At 39.4% G+C, this 20396-nt stretch overlaps 2 protein-coding genes across 4 annotated transcripts in view; one reads left to right on the forward strand and one right to left on the reverse strand.

Annotated features, from left to right (window-relative positions):
* Positions 1–2705: 2705 nt before the first annotated feature.
* Positions 2706–20396, forward strand: part of LOC131067798 (probable NAD kinase 1) — a 223324-nt gene continuing 205633 nt past the window's right edge. The window contains exons 1-2 of one of the 3 annotated variants that reach the window (XM_058002958.2): positions 2706–3036; positions 3188–3240. The gene's annotated coding sequence lies outside the window, so the exon portion shown is untranslated. Of the gene's footprint in view, positions 3037–3137; positions 3241–20396 lie in introns of all 3 variants that reach the window. The other 2 variants (XM_058002956.2, XM_058002955.2) reach the window with 2 other exon arrangements.
* Positions 12717–13728, reverse strand: LOC131874014 (uncharacterized). Its single transcript, XM_059217217.1, has 2 exons — positions 13552–13728; positions 12717–13247 (listed from the first exon to the last, which is right to left on the reverse strand). Exons 1-2 carry the CDS (start codon positions 13726–13728, stop codon positions 12717–12719), a joined length of 708 nt encoding a protein of 235 aa, XP_059073200.1.

The following is a 20396-nucleotide window of genomic DNA, read 5'->3' on the forward strand; positions in this document are numbered from 1 at the left end:
TCATTTGCAATGGCATGAAAGATTGCCCAAGATCGGGGGGCATCACATGCAATACTTATAATGGCTTCAGTGTTGCAGACTACGTGATTTGCTCACAGAGTTTTATTTCTAGATTGTTGAAGTTCGATATTGGGGACTGCCCTATTGAGCTGAAATCGGATCCTTCACCTCTTCTTGTTAAACTAGGCATTTCTCCATGTAGTCAACACAATGGGCAGGTTCACCGCATGCAAAAGATGGGCCCTTCCAAGGGAAAAATCCTTATAAATCAAAAGAATAAAGAAATATTTAGTGCTGATCTTAAGCAACAGTTACACAATATGAAGTATAACAGAAAGGTTAAGGTGACCAATAAGATAGGGGCCCACATTCATCGCAGCCAACTAATCCCATTACTCCACAAGGCTCTAAGGTCATGCAAAAGATCTCAATCTAAGACGAGGGCTGCAAACACTTTTCCGACAAATCCGTGGTATGATGAAGATTGTAAGGCAACCAAGAGATCACTAAAAGAGGGTGAAATGGACGAAGAGCGCAATAAAAAATATGTAAAATTGGTGCAATAAAAAAAGGAAAAATATGTTCATGAAAGAAGGAAGGAACTAATTTCTCTTGGAAGGCATAATCCCAAGGTTTTTGGAAGGAGTTGCAGCAAAAGAAAAATAAGAGTGAAAATAGCATTACGGATGCACAATGGTTGGAATATGCCAAGATCCTTTATGAACGCACTCATGAGAAAAACTATCCACCTGTTGTTAACACTTCAATGAAACTTTTCACAACAAAGGATATTCACTGAGACATAAAGAATTTAGCAAGTGGTAAAGCACAGGACATAGATGGGTTACAAGCTGAATTCTTAAAATGGGGAAGCGAGATTCTCGCCCCTCATAATAGGAGAATTTTCAATAACATCATTCAAGAAAGGATTCTTGGGGGAATGAACAACTAGTGTGGTCATCCCTCTCTTTAAAAACAGGGATATCGATAACCCTTCTAACTATCGTACGATTATGGTCAATCCTCTTTTTGGCAAGCTCTTTGGGAGCATGTTAGAACATAGGATTAACAGCTGGGTAGAGAAGGAGGGTAAAAGGGCTAAAGGGCAGGCATGTTTCAGGGCAAGACATTCTACCATTGATCATTGCATCACTCTTCGACACTTGATAGAAAAATCTGGAACACTCAAGGTGAGGAAGCTTATTGTTGTTTTGTGGACTTTAAGAAAGCTTTTGACACGATACCTAGAGATAAACTATGGCATAGAATGGAAGAGCTAGACATACCAGATGGGTATAGAGCTGCAACTCATAGATTATATAAGAAGGCTAGAGCTAAAATCAGAACAAGTGAAGGCATGTCAGAGTGTTTTGGCAGTGATATTGGAGTTAAACAGGGCTGCCCTCTATCTCCCACGCTTTTTGGGCTATACATTGACAAGTTATAAGCTTGATTAAGCAAAACAGAGGGTGAGGGTGTTCAGTTGGCAGGTTATGTGGTGAAACTCCTTTTGTATGCTGATGATCTTATCCTAATTTCAAAAACAGCTCATGGGTTAAGAGAACATTTGAAAGCTTTAGAAGGCCTTTGTCAGGAGGTTGGGATGCAAGTGAACATATCCAAGACCAAAGTCATGTTTTTCTCATTAAAAAGAAAAGACAAACAAGTTACCTTTCTTTTTGAAGGTAGTCCATTGGAAATAGTGAAAGAATACAAGTACCTTGGGATCGACTTTCACTACAAGCTCAGTTGGGAGACTTGTAGGACAAAAAGGATACAAGGAGGTTGGAAAGCCTCATACTTACTTCAAAATAGGTGTAGAAAAGCGGAACTTTGAGATTGGAAAACCAAGAAAACCCTTTTTGGTCTTCTAGTCACATCGATTATTCTCTATGGTTGTGAAGTATGGGGTAGCAACATGTCAAACTGCAATTGGAGGCAACTAGAAAGAATCTAGAAACATTTAATAACAAGCAATCTCAAAGTTAAAAGCACGATTCTGTATGAAATTTTGTTAGCTGAAGTAGGTACTTTTCCTTTGGAAGCTTCGGCTATAGCCCGATTGATATGTTATTTAAAGAAAGTTGCGAATATGGATAAGCATCACTGGCCTAAAATGGTTGTGGAAGAGATGCTAAATCAGAAGAAGAAAACCTGGATGAAGTAGAACAACAATTGGATGAACAAGTGGAACATTGATTTGCATGAGTTCCCTAACACCATTCGTGAAATAAAAAGTTATTTTATTGAAAACTTTCGTATTACCATGCGGACAAAGCAAGCTAGGTGGAAAAAAACATACTACATCAAAGAGTTTTATCCAGCAAAAGACCACGGTGAAAAAACATATTTAGGGGCTATTAAAGGTAAAACGCGGATGCTAATTGGACAACTGAGAACTGGGTCACACCACCTTAGATGCGAGACCAGTACGTGGAAGATACCTAAAAAAGCATGGGAGGAAAGAACTTGCATATTCTGCAATAAAGGGGTTGTAGAAACAGAATGACACTACATCATGAAGTGCGCGACTTATGAGAACATCCGCACTCAATATGAAAATGGATTAAAGGTTGACAACATGCATCAATTATTTGAACAACATAGACTGCCAGCCTCCTAGTCAAAATCAGTAGTAGAAGATTAGACAGGAAAAAAAATCTGAAGATTAATTAAGAATGCTATCCTCGATCCCATAAACTCCTGAATCTCGTAGACGTCATTAAAATCTTTCATTCATTCTTTCATTCATTTGACCTTGTGAACCTTATTAAAATCCAATGAATCGTACAAAATAGGTGCAGTTATGATGAAATCTTTGTGGTAGGAGGTTCTGGGAAATATGTGGAGTTCTTGCACCGTGATTTAAATATAACTTTTAAGATCTGATTGTTCGATCAATACTAAGCAACTATGCAGGCAGGATATTTATTCTTTGTTCGTAATGCAGAAACATAGCCTTGCAGCTTCCATATTCGAGTCAGATCATACTCCGTGACTTACCGTAAATGACCGAAAATTCGTGCCGAATTTATGGTAATTGATGATAATTGTCTGTCACACAAAAGTAGTCAGCACAAATTAGTTGTAGCCGATATTAAAGTAAACTCATTTGTAATCGCCATGCCAAATATCAGGCATTTCTAAGCCTTTGGTTCCTCGTTGTTGTCTTGCCGTTGTGCTGCAGTAAGAAACAGAGTGTTTGGCCGTAGAATGTCGAAACGTCACTTGCTTGCACAGGTATTTAATGATTTCATTTTTCCTGCTTCAGCTTGTTATGCTTGGCTTGAAATTTAAACAACTTAGTTCTAATATACATGTGGAAACATTGTGAATTGAATTACTTAATTTCTACAAAGTTCCGATTGTGCCATAATTGCTTTGTTGGGCTTCTTGTGCTTTTGAATTGACGCAATTACACAGAACTTTGCATCCGTGACCTAATTCAGGAGATTGTAGATCAAAACAATGCTTTGGGAGAATTCATTTCAAGATGTGATATTCACAAAAACAATCTTCACATGCCTGAGGGCTGTGGTTGAGTCGTAGGCAACCAGCTTGAACGTTGTTCCGTCACACTAGTAGCTCCACAATATCTTCGGTACACAGGGATGGCAGTAATCATCGATATATGGTGTTCCTTTCTGGTTTCCCACCTAGCAAATAAAAGACAAATCTTAGCAGGAGGGAAATATTTTAAAAAGCTTCTGGTCTCAGTTTTCTTCAAAAGTTCTTATCAGCTATCGCATGGACTGTAAAAAACTCATCTGTATTGTCAACTAGCCATTGGCTTACTGGTGAGAATGCTTGGCTCACAAAGAGTTGACCAGGAATCATTTCTTACTAAGTGCAAAGGCAGGACACTCAAAAAAAAATTCTATTTAACTTTCATGCAAAATATAATCATACAACATATCCAATGAGTTTGTAAAATGTTTGGAAAGATTTTTCTATTAGATTTGATCACAAAAAGATTACAGTATCACATCAACATGTGAAGACAACATACATAAACTCTTTGACATCTTGTTTTGGAGCGCAAGCCATTTTGGAATGCTGCTGTTATAGACAACCTGATGGGTCTTGCACAACATCTTGGTTACATTGCGCATCAAGGTGGTCGCTTTATGCAGCAGATTGAATGCGTTGGTCAATTCAGTATCTACCCCACACAATAGATTTGTCTTACACAACATAAGGCTTGTGTTTGGCATCTTGCATGGCAAGTTTGTTAGCTTGCACAATTAGGCTGGTGGCTTGCACAACATAAACATCCACAACAGAGGAATTGACAAGGTGAATGGCAAACATCCTCAACTTCGGTGTATCCTTGCCATGCCATGTCCACCATCAAATAGGTTTAGTTTGAGCTAATGTAGCTCCATCTGTTTTCACCTCTAGTTCTCTTGATGCAGTAAGAAAACCAACCTCTACCTACAATCTCAAAACCAAATTCAAATAGAGATTCATATTTACAAATAAAAACATAGCCCTTCAACAAATCTATAAATTTTACTTCATCAAATCAATGAGTATAAAATGTAGCCTTTCATCGGCCACTTTTCTATTCAACACTACAAATCTCTTTCTAATCTAATCCGCCAACACACTCGCATATGTATCTTCTCCTCTGCCTACACTACATGCGATACAAGGTCTCATATATGCTGCATCACAATGTCCAAATCCCAACTCCTGCGTAGCACTTCAATCTTTTTTCCCCACACTGATTTCTCCACCAAACAGCATGAAGCTTCTTCCTTTGCTCACACCTCCTCTCACTCCTTCGCTGCCATCACAGACAAAATTGGGAAGTCTCTTCTACGGAGCCACTCACACAATGGCCTTCTTCCCCCCCCCCCCCCACCCCCAAAAAAAAAAGCTATCGCCACCTCTTCAATTTTAAATCTTGTCTATCATTTAAAAAAAAAACTGAAATCTATTTTTGGGCTGATTCTAATCTTTATGGCCCTCTGTCAATGTTCAGTCCCCAAATTACTGTACCTTTATTTTGCTGCAAGCCTTATTTATTTCGTGTCCAGAATCTGACCCTACTATTCACCTTCGATGCCCTTTTTGGCTCTCCACTCTTTCAAATCCGTTATCTTCCACTACAACCATTTCAAGTGTCTTTAACTAATCAGTCAGAAGACATCCAAAGCAAATTTCAAATTTTAAATTTGAAGCTTCCCCACCTCCACATATGCGTTACTCTACCATGTCTTTATTTAATTCAGCAACTGTTTCTTTTCTTGCATCGATTTCATTTTCTTATTTTGGCACAACTGGCAGGATGCTCCTGCATCATCTCTAAATATTGGATTGTGAATATTAGTAAATGCAAGCCATTGCGTGTGAAGTAAAGTTGACTCCGAACTTGAATACATCTTTTGAAGGGCCTTCATTAATCCTTCTTTCACCTTTTTTTATCACAACAAGGCAGCCTCCCAGCATAGGCGCATACCATTTGGGATTTAGAGGAAAGGCTGCTATATGAAGTAGGGTGTTTATAGTGTAACACCTCTTCATCATAATGGGCTTGATATGCTACTCATATAATTCATATTAATGTTTTTATCACAAATTGCTTATTTCGTCTACCCAAGCATGTTGTCAAATGTCTCATAAATTTCTTCAAGATTAGGAGAGTTTGTATCAACACATCTAATGACATCTACAATAGGTGAGATGAAAGAGAAAACATATTTACAAACAAAAATTTTAAAAAAGAAGAAGACTCAAATGACAAAGAGTGAATGCTAATAAAAAAACGAATAAGATTATTAATTTACAAACATTAATAAATTAATAAAAAATCAGAAATTTATTCCCTCACTATGAACATTCAATCGTCATCAAGGATCTTTTATTTGACACCTTTTCCTTCAACAATGTTTGCATTAGTCCATCTACGTCACTTTGGATTAATCATCATCAATTGTAGAGCATCTTGCACATAAGGCATCCTCTCATACAAAAACGAAAAAATTGGCATATCTAGCTTTTGCAAGTATGAGGAACTCCTTCCTCGAAATAGTCCTAAAGAGAAGTGAGGTGTGGTAGTTGCAAATGAACACTTGAATATCTCTAGCTTTTGTCACCACTTGCTTCATCCAATATATCTTTTGTATGTCTTTCAATGCATTATTCAATACATTAACACAACATGGGGACTAAAAGATGTGCTAGTAAGCATCCTCCATCTTCATGTTAGCTAATTTGCACAAGTGCCAAATTAGTGACCACCTATACAACATTTGAGGCCCCAACATTTGGAAGTCCGCATCCTTGCACTTTCCTAAACAATCAACAACTCTAAGAAAATAAGTGTCAATTGCACATATGACTATGATGTTGATGAGTGACCAATGTCTAATATCGGTCTTCGCATCTATGTCAATAGACCAACCTGTCCTAATCCAAGTCTACCTCATATCCTCCACCAAGTTCACCTTAGAATATTCTTTATCAAGGAGGGTAGTGCATAGTTTATGTTCTCTAGAAGCTTAAATGGGGGACCAATAGAAGGCATCTTTGAACATTTGTTTGAAAGAGGATGTGCCACATGGGATGGCATGGGCATACAAATTTTTTTGGGCAATTGCCACATCTTGTGCTTTATCGAAAATACCTGCAATTGTCCATGACTTCTCACTACCACTAGCCTTTTATTTTTTTCATGTGGAGACACCATCACTAGCACTAGCAACCATGGATGACATAGTTGTAATGTCCCCTAATGGGACCCTCATATATTCTGACCTAGAATCACAATTTTAGTGCATAGTAAATAGAATAGAGGGACACTATTGTCAACTAAAGCTTACAACAGTTTAGTCAACATTTCCATTATGCTATGATAGATCATATATGCGACATTCTTTATATATTGCCCAGTTTATATGAAGGATTCAACAACCCTTTCTCTCCCTACACCTGTCCCAATTAAGGAGCTCAAGGAGAATCACACAAGCCGCCTCAAGTCTATCCCTCTCCAACAAGCCCAAGAGCACCAAGGACCTCATCAACTTGGCCTCTTGGCCCACACTTGGGGTTGGCATACCTGCTGGAGCCTAGTTCTCTTGCTTCCTTGTATTCTACCTCCATAATTGGATGGTGAGATTGAAAGGTGTTACAGACTCCATCATATAATTTACTTAATAATCCTATGAAAAGTTAGTGATAGAAAGGCATTATTACACTGTCATACATATTGCAGTCTATATTAATATTACTTTTAAATTCTGCATAAGAACATTATGAGGCATCATATATTAAGCATACATATTAAGCACATCACCATGCATACCACCAAGAACAAAGATGTTACTGCCTGTAACTTAATAACAGTTCTGATCTGATCTGATCGATGGTGATGTCACTGGATGCTTTTGATTCTTTTCCTTTGTATCTCTCAATGTGAGGGAGAGGTCACACCTCTTCATCATGTATGCCCTTTGGCAAGAGACACACCCTTTCGCCATTAGCACCCTTTGAAAGAGTGCAACTCTTCATTATTTCTGCCCTTTGAAAGGGACACAACCTTTCACAATCAGATCTGCACTTCTTATTCAAATCAGATCTGCACTTCTGTTTCCCAAAATTATCCCCTCTCAAATGAGGTACTCTTCTCCCTTTTATATCTCATGTTGAGGGAGTCACAACTTTTTAGTCCATGTCTTTTGATCATTCATTAACTTAATTAAATTTCAATTATATTCTTTTATATTTTAATTTTAATTTTATTTTTTATTCTTGTGAATTTTAATTTTTTTATTATTATTATTATTTGCCAATAAATTCTTCAAAGCGGGGACATTACTGTAATGTCCCCTTCTCCATAACGGACAAATGTAGTAGAGGATTAGCCTATAATGTGGCCCTCATAGGCTAATGAGGATGGTTAGAGGGTCTCCTGAGGATTGTTTCATCTCCAACATTTAGAGATTTATGGATTTGGCCTTCGCTCGATATCATTTGGACCTTGTTTGCCATACTTACTATTTATGGTAAGTCAAAAGTAATAGTGATGGACCCTTTCGATATTTAGAAAGTGTATTTGGTCACATGGGGAATTAGGAGAAGAGACTCGTGCTTCAGACGACATATTAAAATGTTGTGTACTTAGGGAGATATTAATATTTTTGTGGCCAAATCAATATTTTTTCATTAAATGGCTTATCGTAAAGTTATAAATTAACTTTATAATAAAATCACTTAAGTGAGGGTCTAGACGTCATGAGAAGGGGCCAAAATATTTAATTAATTTATGTGCACTCTTCCCTAGGTGGGTGAATTTAATTATTATTGCCAAGTTATAACATTTAATGTTAAATTAAGAGCTTTATGGGAGAAATCGAACTTGTTTGGGAAGCACATATATATTCAAGAAGTTCGAACTTGAGCATTCATTCTTGGCATTCTACTTGATGAAATTTCATTCTGGAGAGCAACAGAGACGAGGGCTTCTGAGTTGCAGCAAACAGGGCATTGGAGAACAAACAATCTTCAGTGTTACAGCCTTATGAGTTGGTGAAATACCCACTGAGTTTGGCTTCATCTAGGAGCCATTATTGAGTAGATTGGTATTAAGAAATTCAGGGTTTTAATCAGTTTAATTCAGATTTCCATTGGAGAGTTCTTAAGGCAGCAAAAAAGGGGTTTCTAGGTCCCATTTCCAGCTTGTACGATCTGGTTTTGGGTGTTCATACTGCTGCAAACAAGGCGTGGAAGCATAAACAGTTCTATCTCCCACATAGAAGTTGCAATAATTTTCAGTTTGGACAAGGAAGAGGGTGGCTAGCAGCATTGAAGACTTTGGCACTACATGCATGATCATTACTCATCAATACATGGTGATTTTCACCTCATATCTAGTTGCTTTTTCGACTGGGAGGCATTAAGTCAAAATCTGATTTCATACTGGTATGCAAGTGTCTATCATTATTCTAGAAACCAATGAAATAAAGTTACACTAATGATTCCTATCTACATTATTGTCTGATCAGTGTAGTTTTAGAATTTATTTGAAGTTTATGTGCATTGCTTTTTCATTATCATATATCCTCAAAACACATAAATAAATAAATAACAAAACTCAAAAGAAAACCAAAAACAATCAGCAAACCTCCAGTATTCATTAAAATTTCAGTGGTTGGAAGACAAGGGGTCTTTATAGTGGTATCAAAGCCAACATCCTGCCATCCTGTGATTAGCTTGATGCAATTGTTAGATGAGTGACAGAGATATTAGATATTACAACAGGGAACAAAGAAGACAGCAGTATCATAACCCACAGGTACCTAAAGTTGAAACGTTTTCAGAAGTTTTGAGAGAAAGGGAAAAAGATAAGGGAGCTCCAAACATGGTAGAAGAAGATAAGGATGCCAGAATCGATAGGAAATTCGACACCTTGATTGACTTGATCTCACGGCTGCTAGGGAAAATGGAACAGTCACACAATAATCAGTAACCTGATCCAAACCAAATCATCAAAACAATTCAGGGGAAAGTAGTGGTATTCGTGGGAGTGGCAGCAACAATGAAGCGGAAGGCGTTGGAAGAGATATAACAGTCAATCAGCGTGATACCTTAACTAGAGGATCAGCCTCTAGACCTCTTTTTCCTACCTTCACCCCACGTGAGGAGCAACCACATGTTGCTGACCTTGTACCGTATGCAGATGAAGCACGATAGGCATATTTGGAATATACCACCTTACCTCCTGATTTGAGAGAACACTGGACCTTTGATCAGTTCATGAATCAAAGGAGCAGGAGAAATGGTGGAAGAAATGAATATCATGCCCCAGCATGAACTGATTATCAACAGACTCTTGGCAAGATTACCATGCCGTATTTTGATGGGAGTGACAAATGTACATCTAGAGCATGGGTACAAAAGTTAGATAACTATCTATCATTGAGACCGATGCCTGAATAGGATGCCATTAGATTTGCTACACTGCATTTGGAGGGTGCTGCTCATGATTGGTGGTACCATGGTTTAATCACACTAGGTCACAATCACATCACCACCTATGCAGAGTTCACTGACAAGTTGATAGATTGGTTTGATTGTAAGGATCCTGAGATGTACTTCAGGGAGTTGGCACAGCTGAAACAGGTGGGTAACTTAGAGGCATACATTGGGGAATTTCAGAGACTTGAAGAGATGGTGCTGAGCATTTTGGAGAGAAGACTGGTTATTTTATTCATAGAGGGATTGTTGGAGCCCTTGAGAGGTTGGATTAAGGCATTTGATCCACCCTCCTTGATGGAAGCAATGAAAAAAACATGAAGCATGGAACTAGCTACACCTAGAAGCAAGTTTCCACCTAAGTTTTCCTCTTCAAACAAAGATATTAAATTTCCATCAAGAAGACCAGAAAAATCAGACTTTAAAAATAAATTTCCTATGGGCAAAAATCAGGAGAGTTTGAATGATTTGAGAAGGAAAAAGTTATGTTTTTGGTTTAAGGCACCTTACACACCCGAGTATGAGTGTCCACTGAGGCCTAAGGCCAAGGCCAAGCAAATGGAATGGGTTTATGCACATGATGATAATTCTGATTTTTCAGATCAGCAGACTGAGCATGAGGATTCTGAGACAAAAAAGGCTTCAGATTTATCTAAGAATGAGTTAGAAGGCAAAGGACCTACTATGTGCATTTCTTCCTTATATCAAGCGGGTACTTTCAGGATGCGAGGATTGTTAGCAGGGCTATAATATCCCCAACAATTTTTTTGATTTTTCAACAAGATTAGAAGCACAACAACACTTGTTAGGGTTAGAGAAATGAAATCCAAACCAACTAGAAAAAACCCTACACCTTTTGATCACCGAGAGCCCAAACTGGGAGGGTGAGAGCATATGGTAGTAGGGGATCGTTAGTTGCAAACTGCTGAAAGTACTGATTACAATAATGGGCGGCAAGCCAGCCCCTTCCACTCTCTAGCGGGATAGAAGCAAGAAAGCTCGGCGGTAAACCAGCCAAGGAGAAACAAGAACATAACCAAGCATGAATCACTCTACCACATATCTCAGCGGGAGGATGAACACAAACAACAAACTCAACTCAACCGCTTATGTAGCAGAAGGACCATTACAAAAAAAAATCACTCGACTGCTTATGCAGCAGGAGGATAGAATTACAAATATCAAATGTAGGCGGCAAACCAGCCTCTTCCACTTTTCAACGGGGTATGCTTTACAATCCAGAAGTGGTTGATAGTACTACTATTCAACCTTATAATATAGAGAGAAATGATTAGAATAGAAGAACAATGTTGATCACAAATGATAGCTACCTCTAAAACCAACTCAAACATAAAGCAACTACTGTTGTTCTTTATTCCGAAAGTCAATCACACGTAGACCAGCCACTACCAAAAACACCAAAATGCTCATAACTAACTCAAATCTATTTGAAATCACACCAAATTAAAAAAAATGACTAATATGACATGAGCGAACATTTTAGAACCTCAAACCTGCAACTTCAAAGTCTGAAATCAGATGCACGCATTCCAAGGCAGCTAGGGAAGGGGCGTCCCGACAGAAAAGTTCGACCAGCAATATAAAATTAAGATCAGCAAACTATCTTTTGTGATGGAGTACGTCATCGCCTATGGTAAAGAGAAAATCAAAGCCAATACCCATATTGAAACACTCAACAGGCAGGGAGGTACGAATGAAAGATTGCTTCCAACACACCAAAAACACAACAGCAATTAGAAAACTGAAAATGTAATAGCAAACTCCATCACTTTGAAACTCAATCTACTCCTCTGAATGAGAAATAGGCTCTCTCACAGCTAGGTGCTATCTCTCAAGCACGAAATTGGTACAAGCTAGGAAGCACGCAACTTCGAAGCAAAGGTCTGGCACAATTTTGGCAGCACTTCGTTATGAAAATGTTCAAAGATCATCAAATGAGAGACCAAACTCTCATTTATAGATTATGAGACCCCAAATTCACCTCCAAATGGCGTCCAAATTACAACTTCCTCATTTGCATTTTATTTGCCACGTCCTCATGTGTTTGGTGTCCAACTCCTGGGCAAAAAGTTCGAACTTTTTCCTTGGTGTATGACATACAACTTAAAACATAATAAACTCATGAAATATGCCTCCTTTTCTCACGCCACTGACTTTGGAAAAATATAATATTTTTAGGTGCAAAATATTTTTCCATAAATCGTCCAAAAAACATTAAATATTAACTTTAGCATAAAGTAATAATATCTAATAAATCACTGAAATTCTAATACTGGCTGTGCCAAATTGAATTGATGGGTTGAAATGCCAAAAACCAACAATTGGACTAGGTCGGGGCTTTGAACTGCACTGCTAAAAATAGAACTGCCTGAAATGACACTTAATAAAAATAGTAAGTCCCGAAAACAACTCCAAACGACTTGATTTTTGGACCATGAGAAGAGCTCAAAAAACTCAGAATAATCTCAAAACCCTTACAACTGCGACCAACTTACTAAAAATAGTAAGTTCTGAATTCCTCTCAAAACTGAATGCATGTTATATCACTGTGAAGCTCTCGAAAACCCCAGAAGGAATCCATGAATGAAGTTGCAGAAGCCCTACCGGATAAGCACCAATTAGATCATACAAAGCTCCACAAAAATAGGAAACCCTAATTCTTCATTCCGATTAGCCTATGGGTCTCCGGGATAGGCCAATGGATCACTGATTACTCCTCATTGAGAAGGGGACATTACAGTCCGCCCTTCCCAAAATTGCCTGTCCTCAAGCAATTGTAAGGTTGAATGTAGTAAAATCTCCTCATTTTCCCACGTAGCATCCTCTGCTAGCAGATTTTTCCACTTGATCAAGTACTCCTTGATCACCCTTCTTCTCAAAGAATGCTCCCTGAAATCATGGATAGCTTCAGGAATCAAAACCTTCTTAAGGCGAGATACATGAAATACATTATGAATCTTGCTGCTCGCTGGAAGTTCCAACTCATACACCACTTCCCCAACTCTCCGGATGACTTTGAAAGGCCCGTAGAAACGTGGCTTCAATTTCTCAACCCCACTCTTCTTGAGAGCAGATTGTCTGTAAGGCTGGAGCCTCAAGTAAACCATGTCGCCCACCTCAAAGGTGCGCTCAATCCACTGCTGATCAGCATCAACTTTTGCTGATTCTGTGCATGCTGGAGATTGTCCCTTAGAGACCTCAAAATGTCCTGACTTTGCTGCATCATATCCTTCGCATGAGGGGTTTTGCTGTCACAAATATCAAATCAGCGAAGCTAGGATCTTCATAACCATATAGTGCCATGAATGGTGACATCTTGATGGACATGTGATAGGAGTTGTAACAATACTCCCCTAGGTGAAACCACCTCACCCATACGCTCTCCTACTCTGAGACATAGTTTCTGAGATATACCTCTAACCACTTATTCACTATCTCGGTCTGCCCATCAGTTTGAGGGTAATAACTTGTGCTTGGAGTGAGCACAGTACCACATAGTCTGAAGATCTCCTGCCAAAAAGCACTTAGGAACTTGCTGTCCCTATCACTTACAATGTTCTTCGGCAATCCATGTAACCTGAACACCTCTTGAAAGAACACATCAACAACTTGTGCTGCTGTAAATGAGTTGGTGATGGCGAATAAGTGAGCAAACTTAGTCAATGTATCCACCACAACATATACACAATCCTTCCTTTGAGCCCATGGCAACATAGTGATGAAGTCCATGGATATACTTTCCCATTTTTGACTGGGAATGGGAAAAGGTTGTAACAGACCAGCTGGTAGAGTGTTCTCATCTTTGTTCTTCTGACATGTATGACACTCCTTAATGTATCTCAAGACATCATTTTTCAACCCCTTCCAAGAAAATCTTTCTCGGATTTGCCTGTAAGTCTTGAAATAACCTTGGTGACCAGCAAGGGGAATGTCATGAAAGGTCTGCAAAATCTTCTCCTTAAGCTTAGATTCAACCACAATGAAGATCCTTCCCTTGTATAAGATTAGCCCCTCAACCAATTTGTACTTTTCATCATGAAAAGTACCCTCAATAATGCTGGTTGCAAACTGATTTTTTGGCATAATCAACAAGCAACAACTCTCTCCAATCTGTAGTAAGCTCGCACAAAGAACTCAAGTGGGGTCTTCTAGATAGAGCATCAGCCACAATGTTATTCCTCCCTTTGACATACTCAATGTCAAAGTCGTAAGCCTGTAGCTTACCTATTTCTGCTGTCTCTCATTCAAGTCCCTCTGATGCATGAAATGCTTAAGACTATTGTGATCAGTCTTAACAACAAACTTACTCCCCACAAGGTACTGCCTAAACTTTGCAAGAGCATGCATTATGGCAAGCATCTCTTTATCATATATGGAATATAATCTTTCAACTCCTCTCAATTTTGTACTTTCAAAAACAATAGGATGCTTGTCTTGCATAAGGACCGCACCAACACCTTCTCTTGATGCATCACACTATAGTTCGAAAGGCTTGGTGAAATCTGGTAAGGCCAAAACGGGGCACAAGCTCATAATCTCCTTGAACTGATCAAACACTATTTGTGCCTTTTTTGACCACTCAAAAGCTCTTTTCCTAGTGAGATCTTTGAGGGGGCAGCCAACTGAGAGTATCCCTTGACAAACCTTTTGTAAAAACCACAGACCCAAGAATCCCTTCAGTGTGTTATGTTCTTAGGTGGTGGCCAATCAATGATAGCTCTAATCTTTTCAGGATCCACCTTCACACCTTCTGCACTGATGATGTGACCAAGATAGAGTAGCTCTCTCATTCCAAATTCACATTTGGACTCCTTAGCAAACATGGATTCAGACTCTAGTATACTGAGCACTTCATCTAAGTGCTGCAAGTGCTCCTTCCAAGACTTGCTGAAGATAAGGATATCATCAAAAAATATGAGTACAAACTTCCTCAACTACTTCTTGTTCATGCAAGATTGGAATGTGGTAGGAGCGTTGGTCAAGCCAAAGGGCATGACTAGGAATTCAAAATGCCCAAAGTGGCATCTGAATGCGGTTTTCTCAACATCTGATGCTCTCATTCTGATTTGATGGTGGCCTGATCTGAGATCTATCTTTGAGAAGAACACTGCACCATGTAGCTTGTCAATGAGCTCATTAATCCTTGGAATAGGGTACCGATTCTTGATGGTTTTCTGATTTAGTTCTCGGTAATCCACGCACATACGCATGGTCCCATCCTTTTTTTTCACCAATACAACAGCCAAAGCAAAAGGGCTATTGCTTGGCCTAATGTAACCCATGTCCAACAACTCCTTAATGGCCTTTTCAATCTCATCCTTCTACTTCTTGGGGTACCGGTAAGGAGTAGTCATGATAGACTTAGCTCTTTCTTCAAGCTCAATGATGTGCTCGGTGCCAAGCTTAGGAGGTCTACCAGGGGGTGGATTCTCAAAAACCTTACTCCTTTTGGTGATTATGGCTTGGATGTCTGCGGGGTAGCTCCTTTTTTTCTCAAGTGGACTTGATGGCATCACTAAGCACTCTGCTGCCCACTCCACTTGGTCATGGCGGATCAGCCTCTCCATCCTCTTCAATGATACAACTCTAAGACCACCATTGGACATTCCTCTCAATACTACCTTCTTACCATCAAACATGAATTTTAGCTCCATGGTTTGCAGATTTAATGTGATCTCACCAAGAGATCTCAGCCACTGAATCCCAAGGACTGCATCATCAGTCCCTCCAATGCTAACCACAAAGAAGTCATCTCTAATTTCATGATTTCCCAACTTCAGAGACATGTTGGAAACCATTCGGTTGTATGATATAGTGGATCCATCAACTACCATGACTTTGAAGCCTTCTTCTTCCTCAACCACTAGCCCCCTCTTTCCAACAATTCTCTCATCAATGAAGTTGTGAGTCGCTCTTGTGTTGATGAGAGCAATGATACGATTTCTCCCAACACTCCCCGAACTCTAAAGGACTCATTCTTGTGAATGCTTGAGAGTTGAGCAACCGCCCCTCTATCTTCTGGCTCACTTTCAGACCCTTTTGGAGCCTCTTAATACTCGTCCTCATTTTCAGTTTGCTGTTATGAAATTTCAGAATCTGATCCATCAGCTGAATAGGACTCCATTTGATGTAAATTGCCCTTCCCATGACATTTATGTCCTGGGGCCCAAGGTTCTCTGCAAGAGTAGAAAAGATTCTTCCTTCGGAGCTCTTGACGAAGCTCATCATCTATCCAAGAAGGAAACTTTTTGGTCTGATTTGAAAACTTCTTCTTATCCTTCCGGAAAGGAAAAGACTTGGACTGAAATTTACTCTTTGGGGCAGCCAACTCCATACTTCTAGACTTCTTGATGGCCTCCACCAAGGTAGGCGGATCAAATGCTTTGACCCATCCTTTCAAGGGCTCTTCAAGGCCTTCTGTGAATAGAACAACTAGCCTCTTCTCTGAAATGCTATTGACCATAGCTGAGAGATTTTGGAACTCAGTTATGTAATTGTCCAAGGAGCCTTGCTGTTTGAGTTGAGCAAGCTCTCTGAACTTAACCTCCGGATCCTTTGAATCAAAGCTCTCAATCAGCCGGTTTGTGAATTCAGCATAGGTGGTGATCAAGTTGTGGCCAAGGGTGATCAACCCATGGTACTGCCATTCGTGAGCAACACCATCCAAGTGCAATGTAGCGAACTTGATGGCATCTTCTTCGGGCATAGGTCTCAAGGACAAATAATTGTCCAACTTTTGCACCCACGCTCTAGTTGTACTCTTATTGCTTCCATCAAAATGTGCTAGAGTAACCTTCCCAAGAGCTTGCTAATAGTCTCTTGGGGTGGAATATCGATTATCATATCTTCCTTCCCTCCTCTTCTTCTGATTCATGAACTGGTCAAGAGACAAGATATTTCGGATCTCTGGGGGAAGTGATGCATACTCCACGAAACTAGTCCGGATCTCATCAGACACAGGGACTTCTATTTCAGGAGGCGGTGCTTCCTTTGGAAGAAAAACTGGTTGCAAAGGTCTTGACACCGATCCAACAAGCATTCCACCATTGTTGCTACTATGGTTGCTACCATTCCCATTACCACCAGAATTGTTGGAAGTGTTGGCATTATTTCCATTGGTATTTTGATTCTGGTTTTGACTATGACCTCCTCCAACATTTTGATTAAAAGTGGCCAACAACTGGGACATCATGACCATAATAGTATTGATTTTTTTCTCAACTCTCCCCACAACCCCATTGGCAACATTATGATCTGATGTTCTCTCTGCCATTGAATCCACTGAGTCTGTTGAATTGACTTCCTTATCTCTGTTTCTCAAAATCTCTGAAAAGGTTTCTTCTACTGGCACTGACGATATCTGATACTGCTGCCTTCTCTGTTCTCGGTTGTAGTATCTGATATCTTTGTCACTCATGGAACCCTTCTGTCACACAGGGTGGCAGGAAGAGTGGCTATGATACTACTGTAATATCCCCAACAATTTTTTTGAGTTTTCAACAAGATTAGAAGCACAACAACACTCGTTAGGGTTAGAGAAATGAAATCCAAACCAACTGGAAAAAACCCTACACCTTTTGATCACCGAGAGCCCAAACTGGGAGGGTGAGAGCATACGGTAGCAGGGGATCATTAGTGGCAAACTGCTGAAAGTACTGATTACAATAATGGGCGGCAAGCCAGCCCCTTCCACTCTCCAGTGGGATAGAAGCAAGAAAGCTTGGCAGTAAACCAGCCAAGGAGAAACAAGAACATAACCAAGCACAAATCACTCTACTACATATTTCAGTGGGAGGATGAACACAAACAACAAGCTCAACTCAACCGCTTATGTAGCGGGAGGACCATTACAAACAAAAATCACTCGACCGCTTATGCAGCGGGAGGACATAATTACAAATATCAAATGTAGGCCTCTTCCACTTTTTAGCGGGATATGCTTTACAATCTAGAAGTGGTTGATAGTACTACTATTCAACCTTACAATATAGAGAGAAATGATTAGAATAGAAGAACAATGTTGATCACAAATGATAGCTACTTCTAAAACCAACTCAAACATAAAGCAACTACTACTGTTCTTTATTCAGAACGTCAATCACACGCAGAGCAGCCACTACCGGAAACACCAAAATGCTCATAACTAACTCAAATCTACTTGAAATCACACCAAATCAAAAGAAAATGACTAATATGACATGAGCAAACATTTTAGAACCTCAAATCTGCAACTTCATAGTTTGAACCAGCTGCACGCATCCCAAGGCAGCTAGGGAAGGGACGTCCCAGCAGAAAAGTTCGACCAACAATATAAAAATCAGATCAACAAACTATCTCCTGTGATTTGGAGTACTTCATTGCCTATGGTAAAGAGAAAATCAGAGCCAATTCCCATATTGAAACACTCAACAGGCAGGGAGGTACGAATGAAAGATTGCTTAAGCCACTATACGCCCAACACACACCAAAAACACAACAACAATTAGAAAACTGAAAATATAATAGCAAACTCCATCACTTTGAAGCTCAATCTACTCCGTTGAATGAGAAATAGGCTCTCTCACAACTAGGTGCTATCTCTCAAGCACGAAACTGGTATAAGCTAGGAAGCACGCAACTTCGAAGCAAAGGTCTGGCACAATTTTGGCAGCACTTCGTTATGAAAATGTTCAAAGATGATCAAATGAGAGACCAAGCTCTCATATTTATAGATTATGAGACCCCAAATTCACCTCCAAATGGCGTCCAAATTGCAACTTACTCATTTGCATTTCATTTCCCATGCCCTCATGTGTTTGGCATCCAACTCCTAGGCAAAAAGTTCGAACTTTTTCCTTGGTGTATGACATACAACTTAAATCATAATAAACTCATGAAATATGCCTCCTTTTCTCACGCCACTGACTTAGGAAAAATATAATATTTTTTATGTGCAAAGTATTTTTCCATAAATCGTCCAAAAACACATTAAATATTTATTTTAGCATAAAGTAATAATATTTAATAAATCACTGAAAATTTAATACTGATTGTGCCAAATTGAACTGATGGGTTGAAATGCCAAAAACCAACAACTGGACTAGGTCGGGGCTCTGAACTGCACTGCTAAAAATAGAACTGCCTGAAATGGCACTTACTAAAAGTAGTAAGTCCCGAAAACAATTTCAAACGACCTGCTTTTCGAACAATGAGAAGAAGCTTAGAAAACTCAAAATAATCTCAAAACCCTAACAACTGCCACCAACTTACTAAAAATAGTAAGTTTAGAATTCCTCTCAAAACTGAATGCATGTTATATCACTGTGAAGCTCTCGAAAAACCCAGAAGGAATCCACAAATGAAGTTTCAGAAGGCCTACCGGATAAGCACCAATTAGATCATACAAAGCTCCACAAAAATAGGAAACCCTAATTCTTCATTCCGATCAGCCTACAGGTCTTCGGGATAGGCCAATGGACCACTGATTACTCCTCACTGAGAAGGGGACATTACAAGGGCAGAGAGTCATCACCCTCTTTGATACAGGTGCCACACACAAGTTCATTGATGAGAAGTTGGTATCTAGGCGCGGGATTCAGACATAGGAGTTTGAGGGAGTGCGTGTTAAGTTGGCGGATGGTAATATGCTCACATGTAACAAAATGATTACCGACCTCCCTATGCGCTTGAGTGACCATGAATTTAAGGCTGATTTTTATGTAGTCAATTTTGGCAATTGACCCTCAATTGGTTGGTTTCACTATGTTGTCATTGATGACAACATGGTATTTTGTTTCGGTTTCATGTTTTGGTTCAGTTGTGTACCGACAGGCACTTCACAAACACTACAACGACACTGGCACCGATAGGATAGATGGATTTCTTTGGTTATCGACAATGCAGGCCGACATGGTTTAGAATATGGTTATCGGTATTGGAGGCCGACATCTCTTGGATCCGGCATCATGTTATCTAGCCGACATGTAATTTGATATTGTATATATCTTTGTAAGTTGAGATAAGGCATGATAAGTTTTATAGGGTATATAGGTCAGTTGGATTAGATCACTTTGATATGAATAAGGTATTGTAATGATAATGGAGATGTGGATGTAATATGATGCAAAATATATTAGAGAGATTATGTATGTGAGGATATTTATGTAAGGGTTATTTTGGTAAAGGGTTTAGGGTTTTAGACCGGAACAGACAGAGCTTGAACCGGAACTATATTCTGGCATAGAAGATGCTATCTTAGTAGTTCAACACTTCTCTGGATCGTAGTTTGGATTTATATGTAGTCAGTGAGGCTCCATTTGTGATTGAGCAGTGTGCTCTAGGCTGTAAGCCTCCCTGCAAGTGTAGGCCCCTTATATTATGTAATATCTCTTCATATGGCCAGTGGATTGATATTGTGG

Source organism: Cryptomeria japonica, chromosome 3 (genome assembly GCF_030272615.1).
Source record: "Cryptomeria japonica chromosome 3, Sugi_1.0, whole genome shotgun sequence".
NCBI classification, from domain to species: Eukaryota; Viridiplantae; Streptophyta; class Pinopsida; order Cupressales; family Cupressaceae; genus Cryptomeria; species Cryptomeria japonica.